Here is a 20,448-nt window from a genome sequence, read left to right on the forward strand (position 1 = left end):
GCCTTCTCAGAAGAATTGTCAGCCACTGGGGGTCATTTTACCTAGAAATAACTGGAGCACCATTTTTTTTTTCTTTTCTGGAATGACCTATACAAATGGCTGGTTGTTATGGTGTATACAAGGCTTTAACTCTGATTTCCATATGGGATAGAACTGAAGTGTCATTTGTGTCCATGCCTCCCTATGGCTTCAGACAGGGCCTGGATTCCAGCTGACCCCACTTCTTTGCTATGCTTCTTCTTTTGTCCTATCCTGCTTCTCTTACTTCCTAACAGGTGTCCCTTACAGGCATTCACTCAATAAATGACTCACACAAGAGCCCACCTCAGGCTCCACCTTTAGGACATTCAATCCAAGACACCAATTTAGCAATTTTTCTTTTATGCTTAGTTCCTCCTTTGTATCCTAAGAAATCTCTGCCTACCTCATGTTGTACAGGTATTCTTCTATATTTGTCTTTAGTTGCCTTATAGTTTTAGCATTTACTTTAGGTATATGATCCATTTTAAATTAATTTTTTGTATAATACAAAATAAGGGTTGAGTTTTATTTTTTTCTCACAGAAATATCCAGGCATTTCAGCACCCTTTTCTTGTCCACATGAATAGTATTTTTACTGTTATAAAAAAATTAATTGAACATATGCTTGCACAACACTTATTTTTAGTTTTGCTTTAAGTAGTTTGTCATGGTTTTCTTTCACCATAAACAAAAAAAAAATAAACTGAAAATGGATTAAAGATTTAAATGCAAGACCTAAAAATCCTTGGAGAGAGCATAGGCTGCTTTATCTGACATTGGCCATAGCAAGAGTTTTCTAGATATGTCTCTTGAGGTAAGGAAAACAAAAGCATCAATGAATTATTGGGACTACATCAAAATAAACTATTGGGAATATATCAAAATAAAAAGTTTCTGCACAGCAGAAGACAAAATCATTAAAAGTAAAAATCAACCTACTGAATGGTAGAAGGTATTTGCAAGTGACATATATATCCAATAAAGAGCTAGTATCCAAAATATAAAAAGAACTGATACAACTTAACAACCTGAAATCAAATAATCCATTAAAAAGTGGGCAGAAGATGTGAATACAAATTTCTCTGAAGTTGTCCAGATGGCCAACAGACACATGAAAAGATGCTCAACATCACTCAATTTCAGGGAAATGCAAATCAAAACTACAATAAGATATCACCTCACACCTGCCAGAATGGCTAAAATCAAAAACATACAAAACAACAAATGTTGGTGAGGATGTGGAGAAAAAGGAACCCTCTTACCTTATTGATGGGAATGCCATTTGGTGCAATCATCATAGAAAACATGATAGAATTTCCTCAAAAAATTAAAAATAGAACCACTTTATTCAGTAACCACACCCAAAATATAAAAACATTAATTCAAAGGGATACCTGTACCCCTAGCCAAACTGTAGAAGCAGCCCAACTGTCCATTGATAGATGAATGGATAAATAAGTAGCACATACATACAATGGAATGTTATTCAGCCATAAAAAATAATGAAATCTTGCCAGTTACAACAACGTGGATACAGCTAGAGCATCTATTGCTAAGCAAAAGGTCAGTCGGAGAAAGACAAATACTATGTGATGTCATTCATATGCGGAATTTAAGAAACAAAACAAATGAGCAAAGGTAAAAAAATGAGAGAGAGACAATCGATGAAACAGACTCTCAATCATAGAGAACAAGTTGATAGTTACCCGAGGCAGGTGGGTGGGGGAGATGGGAGAAATAGGAGATGGAGATGAAAAGAGTACGCTTACCATGATGAAAAAAAAATGACAAAAAAATAAAGATGCTTAAAGTAGTGAGAAAAAAAAGAATGTTAGACCTAGGAAAAAATTCAGTTGACCATATATTTGCACATTTATTTTTATTTTTGTTTTAAGTAGTTTGTCATCCTTTTCTACTTCTTAGAACTGAATGGTCCTGGCTAATTTAGGGTTTCCCTTTCACATGACTTTCTACCTAGCATTACCAGACTAGGCAAATAAAAAAATATAGGACTCCAACTTAAGTGTAAATTCATATATAAAAAAATAACTTTTTAGTATGAATAAATCCCATGCAATTTTGGGAATGTACATATATTGAAAAATTTACTCATGTATATCTGAATTTAGAAATTGAATGTCCTATATTTTATCTGACAGCCATATTTCCACCTGACTCTGGATTCTGATGCTGTGCATCCCATCACCACCTTCTGTCTGGCCTAACTGTATGGTGAGGCTTTCTGAACCTCCCAATTCCCAATGCATTTCATTCTTCCCAACTGGGAGGCTGGAATGGACAGTTCACACTCTTATCACATTCTTCAACTCTCTTGGCTGTCAGCTTCTGAAGCAACTTGATTATTTTTTAAATAGTGTTCCACTTCTGAGGTGCAAATTCAGTCTTATTGACCTGTCAGAACAGACAGAAAGGTGTTGTGACTTCCGAACTCTTACAAGTTGTAGTTTTAAGCCAATCAACTCCTATCTTCGTACCTGAAATGTCATGACTGGGCCTGAAGCTGCCACCTATGACTGCTGAACTGTGCCAAACTGGCTGGATTTGGGAACTCTTAGTCTATGATATTGGCAGCATGAGACAAAATTGTGAGTCTCTGGGAACATACCTTCCCTACCATACACATGAGCTCTGCAACCGTGTAGCTATGGAGTGGAAAGGCTGAAGACTTCTCTCCACAGGGACCGTGACAGAGGTGGGCAGGTTGGAGGGAAGAATCATGGCCCACAGCCCATTCCATAGTAACACTTTTTCCTTCACTGGGAGACTGGAATTTCAAAGGTGCAGATATTGTCTTTCTCATGGAATATTGCCTTGGCATGTAATGTGGGATGAACCAAATGTGGAGCCATAAAAGATAACCAGCCAAAGACTCATCATGGCTTCGCTGTACCGGAGACGGATTCTTACAAAGCTGATGAAGAAAGCTTTAGCTTCAGGGGGCTCTATGTACCTATGAGTGCTGGGAGGTGCCAGAAGTGAAGGCCTTTCCAGTGAGGGACAGACTAACTTGCCTTTGGAACTATTGTTCTGTATACATTTCAAGCAAATTACCTTAAGCTGCCACAGAAAAATGGACTGAATTTCCAAGTCTCAAAAATGTTGTGATTTCTTTTCTTATTCTAACCAAATATTTCCATTCATAACTAATGTCATATTTATAATTTCTTTTCTTGTTTTTTAAGAGGGTCCCTCAAAATGTATGTGCTTCAAACTCCACAAAGTCTGAACTGTACCTTCTCCTGACTGTGGGGGCAAGGACAGGTAATGTGTAGATTTGGGTTCATGGCTCCAGGACATGGTGGAAAAAATTCCTCACCTGGTTCATCTGTCTGCCCCACAACCATCAGACCATGTCTAGTGATCCACCTGGGACAGCAGCTCCAAGACTGGGATTTATTTAGAACCTACCTCTATATCTGTCTGAAGAGATCATTCCAAATCTTCTTGCTCCACTCTGCACTGTTCATACCCTCTCCCTTCCTGACACATTTTTTAACCATCCCAACTACAATGATTTTTTTTTAATTTTATTTATTTATGATAGGCACACAGTGAGAGAGAGAGAGAGGCAGAGACATAGGCAGAGGGAGAAGCAGGCTCCATGCACCGGGAGCCCGACGTGGGATTCGATCCCGGGTCTCCAGGATCGCGCCCTGGGCCAAAGGCAGGCGCTAAACCGCTGCGCCACCCAGGGATCCCCGCTGCGCCACCCAGGGATCCCACAATGATTTAATCTGCATGCATGTGTACCAAAATTACTTTTTCTGTAAGAGACATCCAGAAGTAAGGCAGGCATAGAGTTTTGTATAAAAATAGGCAAAATAAATATTTTCTTCTACTCCCTTTATTGTACTTATTGCAAAGGCTAGAATACTCTGAGCCTTTATTAAATAGAGAATAGAGTACCAATCTTTGATATGCAAAAATATGTAAAGTTATGTCCTACTTTATGAATATTTAACATCGATTCTATATAAACTATTATGTAAAATCTAAACTAAAAATTCTCTTAAGTAAATTATTCTTATTCCAGAACAATAATTATCAGTCTCTAAATTGAGTTCCTTTAGTTCCTTTAAAATTTATTTTGATTTATCATAAATCTATTTCTGATCAATTTTTAGTTTTTTTTTCTTAAAGATTTTATTTATTTGAGAGAGAGAGAGCAAGAGAGAGAGCACAAATGGTTGGAGGGGCAGAGAGAGGGGGAGAAACAGATTCCCCACTGAGCAGGGAGCCCTACACCAAGGCCCTAAGATCATGACCTGAGCTGAAAGCAAATGCTTAACCAATTGAGCCACCCAGACAGCACTCTGATCAATTTTTAGTAATAGTTTTTGAATAAATCATGATATATTTACATTCTATCTCTTCTAAAAAGATTATCATCACCAGGATTAGAGAATCATAATTTTTAACTTGTTCTGGCTAGAATTATTGGCTAGTTATAGAAATTTAGCAGCTTAGTTGCAGAAATTTTCCTGAATGTTTTCCTGAATGATCCCATTTGAAATAAATGGGATCAATCGAAAAATCATTCAGTAAATCTTATTATTAAAAATAATGATAATTATTTTAAACTGTGTTTATTACATAGGAAACAAAATTGAAATATTAAAGACTATTATTAAAACTTTCTTCTATGAATAAGTTGTTTATCTTTATTAATATGAATCCTTTTTTATTCCACATTATAAAATACATTTATATTTATTTAAGTGCATTTTATAAAATGTATTCCTATAGTATATACACATTTATATATAAATTCTTTATATATGTATATAATGCATTTAAATACATTAATGCTAGTGGAGTTTCCTTAGTTTCCAATGTGAAATCCCAGGGAACGTGCATTGGGTAAATACGTGGTACGTGGATCTAAGAATGAATACATTCTAGAGGCCACTCGTGTTCTACTTGTCCCCAGATGTCCCCCAGGACATCTCAATGATGCCATAAAGAATGAAATACCTTCTTTAAAACAATAAGAATGTAAATCCCCCAAAGACACCATTTATTTCCTTCTGTTATTTCCCTTTCAAGGTGGTAATCCCTGTAAGGTTTTATTTGCCAAAATGTAACACCCTAAAAAATGTTTTAATAGACATTTAAGTTGTATTTTTGAACACTTGGGACCAAAAAAATGATAATACTATTTTAGCAAGAGTCCACTGGCATATTGAGAAATATGCACTGTGAAGAAGTAAAGATGATCTGGTTAGAAAGATGAACACGAGCTTTTTTTTTTTTTTTTTTTAAGTTCAATACCACATTGTATTTACCTTTTTAACATTTCTCTTAGGGCTTTGGAATAAGAGGTCTTACTTTTAACAGCAAGCACTTTGTTCAGCTCCGGATTTTGGCAAAGTTCAGCATTCTAGAAGTCGACAATGCCACAAAGTCAATATTTTCAAATTCAGTATAGGATCTGGGTGAAAGGAGAAACTCTCTTTTGAATGTGCTCGAAAAATGTAATTTCTTCCTTTAAGAAACCAAACATTCATTGTCTTATCCAATAAAAGCTTCAAAAAAAGTCGGATGGACTGAGTTTGGAATAAAATGTCATGGACATTTCACAGTACTTCCTTCTGAAGTATGCAAAAGTGGAGTGGTCTTCCCCAGAAGGGAGGCTCTCTCTTACATTTCTGTGTTAAAAAATAAACAAAAATTCCCCATTGGATGATCATCTGAAAAGTCCCACTCTATAGAAAATATATACTCTGACTTTTAAATGTCGACCAGCCTTGGAAATCTATATGACATAAACTTTTGCCAAAAAATCAATCTTGAGTTATGATTTGATTAGCAGAAAATTGCTATCACATTTGTTTCTACATTTGTCTACCTCATGTCCTTTTCATTCATAGGCTGGCTGATTCAAACCTTCTTTAAAAACTCCCCGAGAAAGTCTGTGACATTAAAATGTCCTTTGATGCTCTTTCACTAAGCAGTGAATATTAACAGTTATGGTGACCCTGTTCCCTAATGTGTCTCAGCAGGATCAATAGCAGTTAAGTGCCACTGTTTTACAATTAAAAAGGGGATCATTTTAAATTTAAAAGCTCATAGCTAATTTTCTTCTTGGCACTTAATGGCGTAATTCATTTTTGAAAAACCTCATTGGGAGAATGTAGGCTTTTTTTTTTTTTTTTTTTTTTGGTGGCAGCCTAGGAAGAGGCTAGTTTTAGTTTTAGGACCTCTTTCTTGTTGACTCTGAGATGATTTGTAGCAGTCCTTTCATTAGGCTGCCAGTAAGGCATCCATAAAATTTTCTCCAAAATAGAGGACCCTGATGCAGAGCATTGGCAATCATTGCAATTCGCTGTCAAAATTATTCAACGGCCACTTTCCACTTTGTTTGGAACTTTCTTCCTGAGTGCTGCTGTTTTCAGCCAATCTTGCCTTTACAGTCAAATTTTTCCTCCCTGATTTTTGCTTTCTTTTTTGGTGACCTCCTCCTGTTCCCTATTAGGAATCCTAGGCATATGACAGGTGGATTGGAGCAGTGCATACATTTTTCCAACATCTAATTGGCTAACATTATGCTGAAAATGTCATTCTGATCCTACCTCATTGACATTGCAGAGAGCCTTGGCTCTCTTTCTACATGAGGATGGCTTTCCTGCTTCCCAATTACAACAGTAACAGACGCATCGAGTTACGAGTTATGTATACAGTATATCCCTGGGGATAAGCACTCGATACAGATCCACTCTGGGGTAAGTCTCATGTCTGCTTCCAGAATTTACATCTTGAGGCAAAGGAGAGATATTGTCTGTCATTTATACTTGCTGCTTGAAGCTTAGAAGAATATATTAATGCATTTGGTACTTTTGTGTTTTTTTTTTAATATGTCTAATTAAAAAGTAGAAGATATCCACCAGTTTCCTCCTAAAAGCTCATACTACCTCTAACATAAAAAGCAAACAATTGAATATTGATTGTATGCAAGGCACTGTGGTCAGCTCTTCATACATTTTTTTTCTCTGATCCTCAGCCAACCTTACAAGATAGGCATAACTTTTCATAGTTCACAGATGAAGTCATTGAATCTCAGAGAGGTTAAGTTACATGCTTATAGTCACACAGCTTGTAAGTTATTGTGAGTGGGACTGCAGATTTGAACTGTCTCACTTTCAAATCCCCTCATCCTTGAGTTATACAGTTTGCCATATCCATTGAAACTGCTTTAGATTTAACTATGTATCTTCCACTTAAGCATCAAAATAAACTCACCAGAATTTATAGGCTTTTCAAAAACATTTGTAAGACACTAGTTATTAGAAAACTGGGACCAGCCAAAATATATTATGTCAGTTCTTCATGCAAGATTCGATCCTTTAAAAAATTCTTGTGACTTTTGTTTATTATAGTATGCCACAAACGATGAGCTGATACTAATTAAAGACCACATGAAACACCTAGTTTCATCCACTTTCCTTCTAAATATGACCATTTTCTCTGTAAATATAAAGTTTGGACCGAACCCTAATGTCCTAATAAAGGAACCCTGAATACACAGGTCACATGCATATTAGATTAAGGTTTGGAATAAATGGAATATTAGGACCTCAAAGACTAATGTCCCCTGAAAATATGATCGAATTCTACTAGGAAATTTTGTCTTTATTTCCCTTGCCTGTGTGTAAAAATAGCAACCATGGAAGAGGGGCATTTATGGATATTGCTACCTCTTGCAGGAAACTGGCTCTAATTAAGAAATAAAAGCAAAAAGTGTTCTTGTATACAAAAGTCATTCTTTTATTCAATTATTTTCTTGCTTCATTCCCCTTTTATTTTTTAGTTTTTTAAAGATTTTATTTATTTACTCATAAGACACACATAGAGAGGCAGAGACATAGGCAGAGGGAGAAGCAAGCTCCCTCGGGCCATGTAGGACTAGATCCCAGGACCCCGGGATCACGACCTGAACCTAATGCAGATGTTCAACCACTGACCCATCCAGGTGCCCCGACCGACCCCCTCCCTTTTAAGAGTTTTAGTTACTTAAATAATCTTTACACCCCGTGTGGGGCTCGAACTCAGGACCCTGAGATCAAGAGTTGCATGCTCTTCATATTGAGGTCCCCAGGTACCCCTTTTTTCTCCTTTTCCCTTTTCATTCCTTCCTTCCTCTTCCCTCCATCCTTTCCTCCCTCCTTTCTTCTTCTTCTTCTTCTTTTTTTTTTTTTTTAATTTCCCCCAAAACGTATTAAACTCCAATGCACTTCTTGAATTCACTTTTCCTCTTTTTCCCAGACATCTCTGTGTAAAGTGGCTGAAAACGACTTCCGTCCCAGCCCCGCAAGGGTAAGATACAGGCGTGTCATTGGTGCCCGCGTTGATTTAAATGCAATGGGAGACCTCGGGGACGCTGCCACCTGACCGGTGGGTCCCGCGTAGGAGGAATCTGTGGCGCCCGCACGGCCGGTGAGCGGCCGGGTTTGCAGCGGCGCGGGGCTAACGTGCCACCGAACAACACAATTAGCTGCTGACACACCAGGTGCTGCCTGTTTCCTGCCACGTTACACTTTTCACGTGCCATGTAATGGTGTTTGCAAAGTACTCCCCGGTCTTCAGTTTGCCAGCCTGCCCCCGCAGCCACCGCCCCCGCCGCCCCGCGTTCCTCCAGGCGGTCCCGGGGGACTCGCGGAGCTGCGTGCGGCTGGGCTGCAAAGGCGACTCCAGCAAGCGCAGCCTCCGCGCCCAGCTGTGGCCCAGCGACTGAACGCCTGCCACCAGGCACCGTTAATTCCACTTGTATGCTGCGGATGAAGCCAATCGGTACGGTCATTTCGCTTTCGTTTACGTTGAAAGAAGAGGGAAAGCGGCTCTAACAAACTCGGGCACTTTGGTCGCTGCGTGTGCCCATTGGCTGCGGGCGCGTCCGGCCGGGCGCCGGGGGGCTTCGGAGGGGCTGGGCTTTTCTGGCTCCTCCCCCGCCCCCTCTTTGAAGCCGCTGCGCGCTGCCGCCCGCCTGCTTGGTGCCTTCCAAACCCGCCTCATCCCTGCGATAGACAATACCCACTCTATTGTTTTCTTCCTGCCGTCGTTATCCCTTTGTATTTACATAAAGGGGCTGCGCTCCGAGTGGGCCTAGATGCTGACGAAGGTAGAGCGTCCGTGCGCTTGCTTGGATTGCGTTAGCGGCTGATTACCCGGCGCTGCCCCCGAGCCTCGGCTCTTCTCCGCTGGAGCACACTGTAATTTAGATTTGCATCGTGTCCGATTACACGGGGGGTTAGGACACAGCCAAACGTGTTTTGACATTAGGTTTTAATCGTCTCGCCCCCACCCCCCACCCCATGGTGTTTACGGGAAGAAGCGTAGTGGTAGGTGTGGCAAGACCCTTCGGATGGTTTGATTGGGTCCTACCAGTCTTATTCCTGTTGAAGCCAGGAGCATTATCTGTCTTCCTCAGGAGTGAGCAGCCTCCTTTCCATCCACCGCGGTAATTTCAGTTCGTGTTGAGGGTTAACTCGTGTTTGTTCCATCCTTTAGGCGATTTGCATTCATTTCTACAGCAACTCTATGAACTGGTCCTGTGATTCCCATTTCACCAAAAGGGAAAAGTGGTACTCACCTTTGTGCAGCAGAGCCACGCAAGATCATCACCTTAAGAGAGTGGGTGCGAGCCTGAAAGTGAGTCCCTTACACGTTTGTGCTTACCTCCCCACTCTAGGATTATGGGAATGCATTTGAGAAGCAAAGGGTCCGTTTGTGTAGGGTTGTTTGGTGAGGGGAGGGGTATTTGCAAATACTGTACAGCTGGATCTTCACTAATATTTGAGTTAACCAGTCCTCACAAATATCTCACACGGTGGGTGAGAAGCATTCCCACTCTGTCCTAGAGGGTCATTAGGAGGGTTCAGGCAGAGCAGGCCATCTGGACCAGAAACTCCCAATTGGCCTTTGGTCTAACAAAATGTGTCCAATTTTCAAATGTGTTGTTATTTTACAAACTTGATCATCACAGAGCAGTGGTCTGAGCTGGCTATTTTCTTGGGTACTCCTGAGCCCTCTGGGACTACATGACACACTCTCAGGGGTGTTCACAGGGATCCATAGGGTAGAGTGCCTTTTCTGTGCTCATGCCAGTTCAGGGGGATAACTTCTACTCCAAAGCAGAGCTGGGTCTCTGCCGTCCCAAGCAGTCAACCACACTCAAAGCATTTGGCAGCAATCAGAGCAAAATTTCAGGTTGGTTCTCTGAAGTTAACGTGGTTCAATAAAAAGGATGGACTTTTTCATAGTTTTTCTGATAGTTCCAACATGAAGCTGCCACATTATGAGCCAACTCATGAGCAGAGGGTTGTAGTAGAAAGAAGGGCATGGATTTGAGAGCCATCTGGTCTTCCCCGGCTCCAGGAAGAAAGGCCAGTTATTAATTTTTGTGAGGTTTAGTTTTCTCTTCTGGAGGGTGGAGATGATAAATATCTATCTACCTTTTGGAAATGTAAGGACAAAATAAAATAGGCATCTCATCATCTCTGTTATATAATAGAAACTCAAGGCAATGGATCAATCTCTTCTCTTTCTTCTTTTTCATTATCTTTTCCCTTTCTTACCTTTCTTTATCTTAGGTTTTACCACCATACTCCAAAGAAAATGGAAACTCTCTGATGATTTCTCCCTTGCTTGCACACCTGACATTTCACTGGGCACCAACAACTGACTATTCTACCTTTCTAGTGTCACATTGTGCCCATCCACACAGCCTACATCATTTCTCATCTCTGTGTCTTGTCTCTTGACCTTCAGGCTATCTGTCCTAATGCTGCCAGAGTCATCCTTCTGAAATTCAGGCCAAGCCATGTCAGTCCATATTATATCTTCAATGCTAAGGCACTTAAATATTCAAAAAAGTAAGAACTCTATTTTTTTATTGAAGTATAGCTGATACACAAAGTTATATTAGTTTCAGGCATGCAATGCAATGATTGAACAAGTCCATACATCATGGTATGCTCACCACAAGAAGCCAGGGTTGTTGTTGTTGTTGTTGTTTTCTCCAATTTGTTTTTAGCTATATTTGCTCAAGTATATTTGGCCATGAAACAGCTATGAACATTTCATGGGACACTATAGTTAAAAGGACAGCGATTTGGGAATCACTCTTTTAAAAGTGCTATAAAGCTTCTCTTGGCTCTGTAGAAGTATTTCTCCATGTTCCATTATTACTTCACTGGTGATAGTAAAGAAAAGCAGGTGTCCAGATTGTTATCTACAGACTCACTTTTAGGCTAACATTCAGTAAGCACTTATTCCATGCCAGGTACTATGTTAAACATTTTACATGCATTGACTTACCAAATATTCCCCCCACTCCTACTAGGAAACAATTATTATTTTCTAGGATGGAAGAGAAATCAGATGACTCTCCTAAGTTATTTCACTAAAGTAGTGGGGCTTGAGTATACACAGCCATTGGGCTGATCCCATTTTTAAGCAGGCAGACCTCTTCTGGGGTTTTGTATTTTATTTTATTTTTTAAAAAGATTTTATTTATTTGTTGCAGAGAGAAGAGAGAGAGAGAGAGAGAGAGAGAGAGAGAGAGAATGAGCAGAGGGAGCAGCAGGCTCCCCATTGAGCAGGGAGTCCCAATGTAGGGCTTGATCCCAGCATCCTGGGATCATAACCTGAGTCAAAGGCAGACACTTAACCCACTGAGCCACCCAGGTGCCCCAGTGTTTTGTATTTTAAAAGTTTGGACCACACCATGGCATTTGCCAATTCAAGTGCCTTCCAAAGTACACTTGCCCTGCTGTTACCAGGTAACAGCTCTGACATTCATCATCTGGAATATTCTGGAGACATTTAAGTGAAACACCGAAAAGCACCATATTTGTTCTCCTAATTCTGTCATATTCTATACCCTGTTGGTGTCTCTAGCCACCTTTTAAATGAAAACGGTTCTTTTTCCCCGCTGAGATCCAGCCGAGAGCTAAAATTTTTACTCCTTTTTCCTTAACCAGGGGTTTCTGGTTAAACCAATTTATCTCCATTAGTTTAATCACAGGGAGTTGGGGGTTGCAGCTCTGAGTTTGGGAAGAAGTAGAGTGAAACCACGTGGCCTATAGGTTGGAGGAAGAGGCCAAATACTCCTGTTGATATGGGAGGAAGACTTGTGCAGGACGAAGCAGGGCTCCACCCATCCTGCTGCTTGGTGTCTCGGTTGTCCCATCGCATGGTGTACACTGAGAGCCTCGCTTCCAGGCACAGGACTGCTCAGCATAAGAACTCTCCTGTTTGTCTCTGACCAAGCTGAAAGAAGTGAGTTGTGTGATTCAGACAAGTCATTTTTTTCTTCTAGATCTATGCAATGGGATGCTCCCATGACCCTGGCCTCCTCATTCTTGTTCTGGATCCTTGCCTTCAGCTACTCCTCTCTCTCCTGCTCTTGCCTCTGAAATGCACCACCACACCACCCTCAAGCCCGGCTCAAGTCTGGCCTTCCTTGACCATGCTAATACCCCACACTGCCTTCCTGCCTCCTTACCACCACCACAATACTCTGCCTCCCATTCCCCACTTCGCCCTTTGTTCATCCCAAAGCATTTATCATTGTTTAGCCTAATTTACTTAAATATGTTATTTTTAAAGCATTTTTAATATAAAACCGTACGGATAATAGAGTTCCCATATAGCTTTTTTCCCTGCCTCACTTTCCCTAATAGTAACATCTTGCATTAGTGTGGTATATTTGTTATGATTGATGAGTCGATATTGATACATTATTATTAACTAATGCCCATAGTTTACATTAGGATTAACTCTATGTCCTACAGTTCTATGGGTTTTGAGAAATGTATCACGACACACACACATATATATATATATATATCACTGCAGTATCATCCAGAATGGTCTCAGTGCCCTAAAAATTCCCTTTGCTCTACCTTTTCGTCCATCCCTCCCTTATGTCAAACTCCAGGCGACCACTGATCTTACTACTACTGTCTTTTCCCAGAATGCCATATAGCTGGAATTCAGACGGTAGGTAGCCTTTGCTGATTGGATTCTTTCACTACGCATTTAAGGTTCTTCCATGTCTTTTAGTGACTTGATAGCTCATTTCTTTTTATTACTGAATAATATTTTGTTGTCGGGATGTACCACTGTTTAACCATTCACTGAAGGGTAACTTGGTTGCTTTCAAGTTTTGGCAGTTATGAATCAATTTCTATGAACATTCATGAGTAGGTTTTCTTTTCTTTTCTTTTCAATCTTTTTTTTTTAAGATTTATTTATTTATTTATTTATTTATTTATTTATTTATTATTTATTTATTCAGAGAGAGAGAGGCAGAGACACAGGCAGAGGGAGAAGCAGGCTCCATGCAGGGAGCCGACGTGGGACTCGATCCCGGATCTCCAGGATCCCACCCCGGGCTGCAGGCGGCGCTAAACCGCTGCACCACCGGGGCTGCCCTTTTCTTTTCTTTTCTTTTTTTTCATGAGCAGGTTTTCTAAGGGATAGGAGTTTTCAACTCATTTGAGAAAATACCTCAAACTTTCTCATTTGGAGAAATATCTGGGTGGCTCAGCCAGTTGAGAGTCCGAGTCTTGGTTTTGGATCAGGCCATCGTCTTAGGGTCATGAGATCAAAGCCCCACATTGGGCTCCATGCTCAGTGAGGAGTCTGCTTGAGGATTCTCTCCCTCTCCCCTTCCCCTAGCTCATGTGTGTCCTGTCTCTCTTTCTCAAATAAATAAATAAATCTTAAAAATAAATACCTAGGAGAATGGTTGCTGAACTGTGTGGTAAGCCTATGTGTAGCTTTATAAGAAATGGCCAAGTTGTCTTCCAAAAATGGCTATACTAGCTTACTTTTTTTTGACTTTGTTTTAATTGTATGTCTCATCAGCCATTATGGAAGTGCCTGTTTTGTACAGCCTCCTTACCAAAGCAGGTTGCCAAACTAGGATTTTTGCCAGTCTAAGATGTGTGAAATTGTATTTCAAGGTAGTTTGAATTTACATTTCTTATTTTAGGAGTGAATTTGGTATGTTTTTTACATTTGAGAGTCACTTGGTTTTCTATTTCCCTGAACTGGCAATTCATATCTCATGCCCATATTTCATTCAAGTTCTTAGTATTTTTTGTCTTTATTTCAACAGGGCTATATATATTAAGGATGTAAATCTTTCATTGGTGGTATAAATTGCAAATATTTCCCCAAGTATGACATTTGTCTTTTTATTTGACACTTGTTGTTTTTCCTTTATTACGTTAAATGTTCTTTTTTAAAAAAATTTTATTTATTTATTCATGACAGACACAGAGACAGGCAGAGACACAGGCAGAGGGAGAGGTAGGCTCCATGCAGGGAGCCTGTTGTGGGACTTGATCCCCAGTCTCCAGGATCACACTCCAGGCTGAAGGTGGCGCTAAACCGCTGGGCCACCAGAGCTGCCCATTAAATGTTCTTTATTAGAGTCAATTTTACAGTTCTTTCCATTATTGTGTACTGATTTTGAGTGGTAGTTAGAAAATTTTCCCCTTCTGAGATTATAGAAGAATTCGTCCACTTTTTTTTTGAAAAATCTCTGATCCATTTGGACTGTATCGGACTGTAATGTATGAAAACAGATAGAATTTTATCGTATTCCATGTGGTGATCCATGATCTTAACATTACTTATTAAAAAATCTACTTTTTCCCAACTGATTTTTGAGTTGTCACTTTTATATATGCCAGATTTCCATGTGGACTATTTCTGCATTTTATATTTTATTTTATTCATTTGTTAATTTATGCATGTACCAAAAACACTTTTTCCTTTACAGATCATTTATAATATTTCAATATGTGGTAAAACATGTTTCCCCTGCAGAAGAAATTTTTTTTCTGATTTTTGAGATACAATTTATCTGCAATAAAATTCATCTGTTTAAACTGACAATGTGCTGCATTTTGTCAAAAAACATCAAACTGTGAAAACCACCACTACCATAATGATGCCAATAATCTCCAACATAAGCAGTTTCCTATTGCACCTTTGCAGTTGATTCCTTCCTCTGTCCCTGGGAAACCGGTGAGGTGCTTTTTTTTTTTTTTTTGTCAATGTAGATTGCGTTTTTTATAATTTAATGTAAAAGGAAACATACCGTATTCACTCTTTAATATCTCATTGCTTTTACTCAGCTTAATTGTTTTAAGATTCATAATGTGTGGCAGTAGTTTGTTCTTTTATATTTTAAGTAGAATTTCATACTATGCATAAGCTGTATTTTCTTTATGCATTCACCTGTTGATGGATATTTGCGTTACTTCTAATCTCCTTGGTTCTTCAAAATAAAACTGCTCTGCATGTTTCTATGTAAGTGTTTGTATAGACATATGCTTTCATTTTTATTAGATAAATATTTAGGAGTATAAGTATTTTCATAGATAAATAGTTAGAAATGAATGCATGTTGATTTTTTTAAGAAACTGCAAAGAATATTCCAAAATAACTAGACCCTTTTAAATTCCACTAGAGTCCCACTGTTCCATATCTTCATCAACACTTAGTGCTAGCAGTCTTTTTAATTTGGACTTTTATAATGGATATGTATTGCTATTTTGTGGTGATGTATCTACTTTTGCGAAGAGTCTGTTCAAATTTTTTCCTTTTAAAAAATTGTGTCTTTTTTAATATTATTGAACTACATGAATTCTTTGTATATTCTGGGTAAAAGTTCTTCCATCAGATATATGTATTACAAACATTTTCTATCATTCTGTGTCTTTTTATTTTCTTAAAGAAACACAAATACTTTTTATTTCAAAATAGTCATATTTATCATGTTTAATGGTTTTTCTGTTTAGAGACCTTTGCCTACCCCAAAGTTGCAATGGTTCCCCTCCCTTTTATTCCTTTACCTTTGGCAGTATATCTGTGGTCCATTTTCAGTAAATGCTTTGCTGTGTGATATAAGGGTGAGGGTCAGTTTCCTTCCTCCATAGAGTTGCCCAGTTGTTTCAGTGTGATTTGTTGTAAAGAATTCTTATTCTCCATTGTCAAGTATCAATTGGCCACATATGTGTGTCTTTTTCTAAACTCTTTATCCTGTTCTATTTATCTGATTATTTTTCACCAATAACACATGGTCTTGAAATTTGGTAGTATAAATTTTACATCTTGATTCTTCTTTTTAAAATACAACTCTTTTAGTTGATTTGAGCTTCTATATAAATGTTAGAACCAGCACATCAAAGTTTGAACTTTTTTTCAAAGAAATGAAAATCTGGTAGAATTAGAATTAGATTAGATTGAATATTTAGATCACTTTGGAGGAACACATTGAGTTTTTTAATTAAGGAAAATAATATATATATATATCTGTATTCCTTTAGGTCCTTTTTAATATTTATCAGCCTTATAGTTTTCAGGGTAAATAACTTACATACCTTTTTAAAATTTTTTTTTTTTTTAGAGTGTCTGGGTGGCTCAGTTGGTTAAGCATCTGCCTTTGGGTCATGATCCAGGATCCTGGAATGGAGTCCTACATCAGGCTTCCTGCTCAGAAGGGAGTCTGCTTCTCCCTCTGCCCCTTCCCACCCCTGCTTGTGCTCTCCCTCTCTCTCTCATAAAAATAAATAAATAAAATATTTAAAAATTATTTAAAAATTATTTTATTTTTTAAGATCAATTTATTTATACTAAAAACAAACCCAGTTCACCAATTTCTTTCACCCCTACTGCCCACCTCTGGCAACCATCAATTTGTTTTCGGATTCCACATATAAGACAGATCATATGTTAGTTGTCTTTCTCTATCTGACTTATTTCACTTAGCATAAAATCTTTGAGATTTATACATGTTGTCATGAATGGTAAGATTTTATTTCTTTTTATGACTGTATAAATATTCCATTGCATGGCCCTTCATGAAGATGATGCTGAAAGTGAAGAAGGAAGCCCCTGCCCCTCCCAAAATGGAAGCCAAAACAAAGACTTTGAAGGCCAAGAAAGTAGTGTTGAAAGGTAGAGGTAGCCACAGGCACGCACACAAAAAGATCTGCATATCACCTACCTTCCCACGGCCCAAGACACTGCCTCTCTGAACACAGCCCAAATATTCTCAAAAAAGCACCCCCAGGGAAACAAGCTTGACCACTATGCCATCATCAAGTTTCCCCTGACTACCGAGTCAGCCATGAAGAAGACGAAGGCAACAACAGATTTGTTTCATTGTGGATGTCAAGACCAGTAAGTACCAGATGCAACAGGCCATGAAGAAGCTCTATGGCATTGATGTGACCAAAGTCAACAACCTGATCAGGCCTGATGGACAGAAGAAGGAATATATTTGACTGGCTCTTGACTATGGTGCTTTGGATATTGCCAACAAAATTGGGATCATCTAAAATGAGTCTATCTGGCTAAATTTAAATACAGTTGTTTGTTTTTTTTTTTTACCATAAGAAATTCCATTGTAGATGTATGTGTGTGTTTCTATATGTATAAATTATATATTGTGTTATACACATATAAATACCTGTGTATATATTTACACACAAATATGCAAATATTTAACCACATACACATATCTAAATGCACACCCTACATACACAGATACACAAATATATATATATCACATTTTCTTTATTCATCCATCAGTGAACACTTAGGTTGTTTGCATAATTTGGCTATTGTAAAAAACACTACAATAGACATGGGAGTACAGATATCTTTTCAGATTAGTGTCTTCATTTTCTTTGGCTAAATACTCAGTAGTGGAATTGCTGGATTAGATGGTAGTTTTATTTGTAGTTTTCTTGAGGGAATTCCATGCTGTTTTCTATACAGACACTACAATTTATATTTCCAGAAACAGTGCATGAGATTGCTTTTTCTCCACATCTTTGCCAACACTGGACATAGCTAGTCTTTTTGATAATAGCCATTCTAACAGATGTGAGGTGATATCTCATTGTAAATTTGATTTGCATTCCATGATTATTAATGAAGTAGAGCATCTTTTCATGTGCCTGCATTGGCCATCTGTATTCCTTCTTTAGAAAAATGTCTATTCAGTTCTGCTCATTTTTTTCATTGGATTGTTTTTTGGCTGTTCAATTGTATGAGGTTTTTATATATCTTGGATATTAGCCCCTTATTAGATATATGATTTGCTAATATTTTCTTTTATTCAGTAGGTTGCCTTTTAATTTTGTTGATGGTTTCCTTTGCTGTGCAAAATCTTTTTAGTTTGATGTGATCTTATTTGTTTGTTTCTACTTTTCTTGCTTTTGCTTTTGGTGTCAGATTCAAAAATCATCACCAAGACCTATGTTCATGAATTTAACATGTTTGTGCTCTAGGAGTTTTATGGTTTCAGGTATTACATTCAAGTTTTGAATCTATTTTGAGTTAATTTTTTTTATAATATTATGTAATGATCCAGTTTCTTTTTTTTCCAGGCTGTTGTCCAATTTTCCTGACACCATTTATTGAAAACAGTGTCCTTTCCACATTTTATATTTGTAGATATTTTGTCGTAAATTAATTGACCATATATGTGTGGGTTTATTTCTGGACTTTCTATTTTGTTTTATTAACCTATGTGTCTGTTTTTATGCCAATATCATACTGTTTTAATTACTATAGCTTTGTAATAGAATTTGAAATCAAAGATTGTGATGACTTCAGCTTTGTTCTTTTTCAAGAATGTTTTGGCTGTTTTTACATAAATTTTAGGATTTTTGTTCTATTTCTGTAAAAACTGCCATTTGAATTTTGACAAGGATTGCATGGAATCTGCATGTTGCTTTGGGTGGTATGAACATCTTAAAAACTAATTCTTCCAATCTATGAACATCCACTTTTGGTGTCTTTTTCAATTTTTTTCATTAATGCTTTAAAGATCTCAATATATGAGTCTTCTCCTTGGTTAAATTAACTCCTACGTATTTTATTGATGCAATTGTAAAGGGGATTGTTTTCTTAATTACTCTTTCTGATAATTAATAGTGTTTAGAAATGCAGCAGATTTTTGTGCATTGATTTTGTATGCACAAATTATAGGATACAAATTATAGGATAATGTATACTTAATTTGTTTATTCCAACAGTTTTTGGGGGGGTCTTTAGGGATACACATTATATAAAAATATATATATGCACATATAAAGTATATATAATTTATATTTATACATAATTATATAATATATAATTTGATATATAATATATAATTTATATATATAAATATGTGTGTGTATATATATATGTGTGTGTGTGTGTGTGTAAAATCTGCAAATAGTGAGTTTTACTTCTTCCTTTTTTAATTTGGATGCCTTTTCTTTTTCTTGCCTAATTGCTGCAGCTAGGTCTTCCAATACTGTGTTGAATAAAAGTGGTGAAAGTAGATATCCTTGTCTTTTTCTGATATTAGAGGAAAACCTTTCAGCTTCTCACTATTGGGTATGATGTTAGCCATGAGCTTTTCATATACGACTTTTATTACATTGAGGTATGTCCCTTCTATATTCAATTTGTTGAGAGTTCTTATCATAAATGGATGTTGAATTTTTTCAAATGCTTTTTCTGCATCTATTCATATGATTATATGCTTTTTATCCTTCATTTTGTTAATGTGGTGTATCATGTTAACTGATTTGTGGATGTTGAAACATCATTGCATTCTTGGAATAAATTCCACTTGATCATGATTATGATTCTTATAATGTTTTGTTGAATTTGGTTTGCTAATATTTTGTTGAGGATTTTTGTATTTATTTTCATCAGGGATATTGGCTCTTTTTTGTGGCATCATTGTCTAGCTTTGGTATTAGGTTAATGCTGGCCTTGTAAAGTGAGTTTGGAAGTAGTCCCTCCTCTTCTATTTTTTAAGAGTTTGAGAAGGGTTGATATTAATTCTTCGTTGAATGTTTGATAGAATTCACCAGTAAAAAGTGGTCATGTTCTTTTGTTTGATGAGAGTGTTTTGATTGCTGAGTCAATCTCCTTACAAGCAACTGGTTTGTTCAGGTATTCTTTTTTATCATAATTCAGTCTTGGTAGATTGTATTTTTCTAGGCATTTATCCATTTCTTCTAGGTTATCCAACTTGTTAATGTGCAACTATCTGCACTAGTATTTTATGATCCTTTGTATATCTGTGGTATCAGTTGTAATCTCTTCTCTTTCATATCTGATTTTATTCACTTGAGTGTTGTCTTTTTTTTTTTCTTCGTGAATCTAGCTAGTTGGTCAATTTTGTTTATCTCTTTTCAAGAAGCAGCTTTTAGTTTTGTTAATCTTTTCTATTGTTTTTTTGTTTTGCTTTTTATTTTATTATTTTATTTTTTTAAGATTTTATTTTATTTATTCATGAGAGACACAGAGAGAGAGAGAGAGAGAAAGAGAGAGAGAGAGAGAGAGGGGCAGAGACACAGGCAGAGAGAGAAGCAGGCT

General features: G+C 37.6%; 1 protein-coding gene across 3 annotated transcripts; it reads left to right on the plus strand.

The window, feature by feature from the left end:
* The first annotated feature begins 8,473 nt into the window (after positions 1-8,473).
* Positions 8,474-17,586, plus strand: LOC111095364 (60S ribosomal protein L23a-like). 3 transcript variants are annotated; one of them, XR_005356348.1, is made up of 3 exons: positions 8,474-8,829; positions 9,547-9,687; positions 16,926-17,586. XR_005356348.1 is itself a non-coding variant. In XM_038532089.1 (3 exons), the coding sequence occupies exons 1-3, from the start codon at positions 9,146-9,148 to the stop codon at positions 17,094-17,096; spliced, it is 324 nt and encodes a 107-aa protein (XP_038388017.1). In that variant the 5' UTR covers positions 9,019-9,145; the 3' UTR covers positions 17,097-17,586. The 3 variants fall into 3 exon arrangements, 1 of the variants encoding a protein (XP_038388017.1); XR_005356349.1 differs by lacking the exon at positions 16,926-17,586 and adding an exon at positions 16,466-16,526; XM_038532089.1 differs by lacking the exon at positions 8,474-8,829 and adding an exon at positions 9,019-9,157.
* The last annotated feature ends 2,862 nt before the right edge of the window (positions 17,587-20,448 follow it).

Source organism: Canis lupus, chromosome 3, assembly GCF_011100685.1.
Source record: "Canis lupus familiaris isolate Mischka breed German Shepherd chromosome 3, alternate assembly UU_Cfam_GSD_1.0, whole genome shotgun sequence".
In the NCBI taxonomy this organism is placed as follows: Eukaryota; Metazoa; Chordata; class Mammalia; order Carnivora; family Canidae; genus Canis; species Canis lupus.

Excerpts from the sequence above, each read along its gene's own strand:
- LOC111095364 (XM_038532089.1), top strand. Across the intron at positions 9,688-16,925 it reads GAGTGGGTGCGAGCCTGAAA|ATGATGCTGAAAGTGAAGAA; the intron begins GTGAGTCCCTTA and ends CCCTTCATGAAG.